We start from the raw sequence: 5,031 nt of genomic DNA, 5'->3' as shown, positions 1-5,031 counted from the left end.
TGATGATACAGTCATAGTAAGTTTAATGAACACCACGGAAACATCTTACGGCCCTGTACTACCCTATTTTTTTAAACTGGTGCAAAGAAGCCTTTTTAGACTTAAATGTTACAAAGACTAAGGACATGTGCATTGATTTTAGACATCACCATCCAACTCCTGGAAAGACGATTATAGATGGAAAAGAGGTTGAAATTGTTGAATCATACAAGTACCTGGGAATCATCATTGATAACAAGTTGACCTTTGAACTAAACACAGACATGATGAGTAAGAAAAGTCAGCAACATCTCCTCTGTCTGAAAGCTATCTAAGTTTCAAGTGGACAGATCCCTGATGACATTGTTTTATAAATCTTTTATTGAGTCTGTCTTTACCTTTTCATGTATTTGCTGGTATGCTTCTCTAAATTTAAAACGGAAAAACAAATTAGCAATGGTAATTAAAGTTAGCAGCAAAATCATTGGGATTCAGCAGATGACACCAACTGATTTGTATAATAGACATGTGCTTAAAAAGGCAGAATCCATCATGTCCGATAGTTCCCACCCCCTGAATGCAGAATTTAATTTGCTGCCCTCCGGTTCCCGTTTCAGTCAGCCACCAGCCAAAAGTAATAGGTATAAATTCTCCTTCGTCCCCTCTGCTATCTCTCTGCTTAACTCTGGAAAGAATAAGTAACGTCAGCACATAAGGTACACTGGGACTTAAACTTTTAATGTTGTGTATTTATTTTCCCCATTTGGTTTGATACTGTATTTTAATTGATGTTGTCGTCTTTGTTGTCATGTACCGTGTGTCAATTTCTTGCTACTGCCGCAAAATGAATCGCCCCTCGGGGACAAGTAAAGGTCTTGAACTTTAGAGATAGACCTTTAAAATTCTTTTAGAACTTTCTGTTTAACCAGAAACAGTCGCTAATGCTAAACCCCCTAGACTCCATTTATAAAAAAAAAACACTTTTAGCGTGTATAGAGCCAACACATTTTCACATGTAAAACAGTAAACCATGTTAATTTCAACCAAAACTAGAGTTTTGATAGTTGGAAAAGAGGACAGACAACCCCAAAACGGCTTCTCAAAGTTTAATTTGGTTTCTGTCGACTTTGAATGAAGTGTATTTTACGATGCTAAAATTACTGTTTATTTAAATGGAGTCTGGTGGGTTTAGCAGCATAATTTTGCGCATGTTTTCATGTTTAAAAAAAACAATGTTACTCTTTTTTTTCAGATAATGTTTTGGGCATTTTAGGCCTTTAATGACAAAACAGTTGAAGAAGTGAAAGGGGAGAGAGAGGGGGGGAATAACATGCAGCAAAGAGTCGAACCTTGGCGCGCCGCATCGAGGAGTAAACCTCTACACATGGCCGCCTGCTCTACCAATTGAGGGCGCCCCAAAAGGATTTTACTCTTTAAAACAATGTTTAAGCAATTTGGCATCATACAAAGAATATTTTCATTTCCATCCAGGGGACATTATAATTTTACTTGGAAAATAAATAAAATATTGTATATAAATAAATTCAGGAATATAATTTAAAACATAAACAGCAAAAGGATGATAACAAATACATAAAGTACAATACAAGGACAAGATGAAATGAAATGAAGGCTATAAAATTATAATTCCGTAAATAAATCTTGCAGTAGATCAGCTATATAGATAGATTTCTTACTATTAATAATTTGCTCTTTAGTTGGTAGGGCAGGCGCATGTACATAGAGGTGTATGTCTCCACGCAGAGGGTCCAGGGTTTGAGTCCGACCTAGGACAATTTCCTGCATGTCTTCACCCTCTCTCTCCCCTTTTATAGCTGTTTTACCCATTAAAGGGGGAATTTTCTGATTCTGAAATGCCCCCAAAAAAATCTTTACAAAAAATAATAAATTAAAAAAAATACTCAACAGCAATGTCTCTTTCTATTTTCTTTCTACCGAACTACACCCGCTGACTGTATCCATTAATGTGTAAATTAGATTCCGGGAAGGATCTCCTTTAAATTCTCCCTAGTTCCTGGACCATTTTGGTTGTAAACAGGATATTTGGTGTATTGGTGCTAGTTATTGACCATTAAAAAAAAATGGGTAGGCCCCCAGACACCCAGACCCCCAGACACCTAGACACCTAGACACCCAGACGACCCCCAGACGACACCCAGAACCCCAGAGACCCATACAACCTAGACACCCCCGCTGGTCGCCTAAAGAAGTTTTTTTATTTTCTGCAGGTGAACGGCCAGCAGAACATGAAAATAGGAGGGGGACGCTCCCGGTCCAATCCCCCCACCCAGAAACCACCCAGCCCTCCGAGGGCCGGCAAGGGCATCTTAGGGTATGTACATAGCTTAACACACACACACGCATGCACGCACACTAGAGATGTTCCGATTCCGATACCAGTATCGGAAATGCCTCCGATACTGCCGAAAATGCTGGCATCGGTATCGGCGAGTACTGGAGTACAGGCACCGATCCGATACCACATAAACTATTAAAAATCGGAATCTATTTACTGGTTAGCTCCATTAGCTCGGACACAGTTCTTCTTCGCCACTCTTAAAATAGTTGCGCTGCTGTTTTAGAGGGGCGAAGAAGAATTGATCGCCTAACGCCTCCTTAAAACCAGCTAGCATTAGCGCATCATGTCGGCAGTTTGGCAGTACTTTACCGTGGATGTTCCCACCGGTAAGACGGCAACATGCAACATATGCAAAGAAGCAAATTCAAGGGGTGGCACGAGTGTTGCAAATTTCAACAGCAGCAACTTCATTAAACATTTGAAGACGCGTCACGCTAAAGAGCACAACGAATTTACGAAAACTACGGGGGAAAAAGGACAAACTGCAGTAGCAAACTCTGGAAACTGCCTTCCAGCGACGAGATAAATTACCCAAAGACAGCCAAAAAGCAACAACGATAACCAACAAAGTTTTGGAGTTTATTGTACTGGATTACCAACCCCTGTCTGTTGTCGAAAATGTGGGATTTCGCCGCTTAATGGAGCATTAGAAGCCAAGGTACGGTTTGCCAGGTTGTAAATATATCTCTGAAACTGCGCTACCCAAATTATACGAGACAGTTAGGGAAAACATTTCGTGGATGCTTGGGCAAAGCGGCATGCACGTCAGCTTTACCACGGACATTTGGCGCTCGACGTGTGCCCGTGTCTTTGGTAAGTTTAAAGTCCCACTGGGTGGACAGAGAGTCAACATTACCCTCGAAGTGCGGAGCTGCACGCCACCGAGTTCCGAGGGTCCCATACTGGCACATTAATTGCCGAATCAATTGAGGGGGTTCTAGTAAAGTGGAAAATCCCCAAGTCCAACGTTCATGGTACATTTTTATACTGTTCTATTTAAAAATATATGGCTTCCATTTGCTGTATTAATAATGTTTTAAAAAAGTGTTAAACCTGAGCCAGGCCTTACCACAATGATAAATTTATCAGTCTTTTTTTTTTTTTTTAACACACTGTTAGGGTACTCGGTATCGGCCGATACCCACAACCACAAGTATCGGAATCGGTATCGGAAAGTAAAAAATGGTATCGGAACATCTCTAACGCACACACACACGCACCACATATTCTCTCACCCTCTGTCTCACTCTCTGGTTTCTCTGTCTCTCTCTGGTCTCTCTCTATGTCTCTCTTTCTATTTCTCTCCCTCTGTCTCACTCTCTGCTGTCTCTCTGTCTCTCCCTCCCTCTTTTTCTGTCTCTCTCTCCCTCCCTTTCTCTATGTCTCTCTCTCTGCTTTCCCTCTCTGTCTCTTTCTCTATTTCTCTCCCTCTGTCTCACTCTCTGCTGTCTCTCTGTCTCTCCCTCCCTCTTTCTCTGTCTCTCTCTCCCTCCCTCTCTCTCTGTCTTTCTCTCTGCTTTCCCTCTCTCTATGTCTCTCTCTCAGACATGCATTAATCTGTCGTGTGTGTTAGTCTTCTTTTTTCATGGTTTTAACGGAAGTGATTGTAATTTTGTCCTGAATGTGTGAAAGACGATTGAATAATGTGGCATTTTGCATAAATGTTCTATTATATTATAAATAAATGTTAAATGTCTAAATTAAACATTTCATTTTCTTTTATATTATAAATAAATGTTAAATGTTCTTTAAATATTATTAAGATATGTAAGATTGTGTGTCGACACAAATCCTTCTTCACAGAATCAGAGATGTATCATTCTGATGCAGTTTGTGTGTGTTTGAGGACGGAGGATCCCGCGGCGAGTTTATTACAGATTAGACCCGGCAGAGGGGGTGACATCTCTCACACACACACACACACACAAAAACACACACACACACACACACACACACACACACACACACACACGAGTACGTCATGCGTTGTGAAAGGTTGTTGTGTTCTCAAACATCTAGGTCATCCAGCTGTATCTTTTCTTCCTTTTCTCTCTTCATCTTCTCCTCCATTCTGATTCTGTTGTCTTTTCTCTTTCTGTTTTTCATTCTCTTTCTATCTTCCTTCTTCTTCCCCCCTAACTATATTTCTGTCCATCTCCCTGACCGCCTCACCTCTTTTCTAACCTCTCTTTCTGGTACTAGGGCTGCAACTAACGATTACTTTCATAGTTGATTAATCTGTCAAATATGTTCTTGATTAATCAATTAGTTGTTTGATTTATAGAAATGTCAAAACATGTTGAAACATGTGGATCAGTGTTTCCCAAAAAGCTCAAGAGAACGTCCTCAAATGTCTCGTTTGGTTCCCAAGTCAAAGATATTCAGTGTGCTGTCCTAGAGGAGAATGTATAGAATATAGAATACATTCACATCTAACAAGCTGGAATCAGATAAATTTTATTTTTTTAATCGATTATTAATCGGTTATCAAAATAGTTGGCGATTAATTTAATAGTTGACAACTAATCGATTCATCTAGGTCAATTCAATTTTATAGCATTTGGAAAAAATTAAAGTGGTTTTGAAATAGTATTGAGTAAAAGTTGACATATTCCAGTCTATGATCATCCATCAACATACATTCCTTTAATTTTACTCTAAATAATTCCTAA

The 5,031-nt window shown here is 39.7% G+C and overlaps 1 protein-coding gene and 1 long non-coding RNA gene across 2 annotated transcripts in view; both read left to right on the top strand.

Moving 5' to 3' along the window:
- Window positions 1-1,244, top strand: part of LOC116686210 (uncharacterized) — a 3,800-nt gene extending 2,556 nt beyond the window's left edge. The window contains exon 3 of the long non-coding RNA XR_004331183.1: window positions 1,232-1,244. This is a non-coding gene — a long non-coding RNA (uncharacterized LOC116686210). The remainder of the gene's footprint in view (window positions 1-1,231) is intronic.
- Window positions 1-5,031, top strand: part of LOC116686209 (abl interactor 2) — a 110,794-nt gene that overhangs the window by 82,500 nt on the left and 23,263 nt on the right. The window contains exon 4 of the mRNA XM_032511191.1: window positions 2,229-2,332. Within this exon, the coding sequence (XP_032367082.1) occupies window positions 2,229-2,332 (104 nt within the window). The remainder of the gene's footprint in view (window positions 1-2,228; window positions 2,333-5,031) is intronic.

This window comes from Etheostoma spectabile, unplaced genomic scaffold (assembly GCF_008692095.1).
Source record: "Etheostoma spectabile isolate EspeVRDwgs_2016 unplaced genomic scaffold, UIUC_Espe_1.0 scaffold333, whole genome shotgun sequence".
NCBI classification, from domain to species: domain Eukaryota; kingdom Metazoa; phylum Chordata; class Actinopteri; order Perciformes; family Percidae; genus Etheostoma; species Etheostoma spectabile.
Note: the sequence above shows the minus strand (reverse complement) of the source record. Positions and strands in the feature narration are given on the sequence as shown.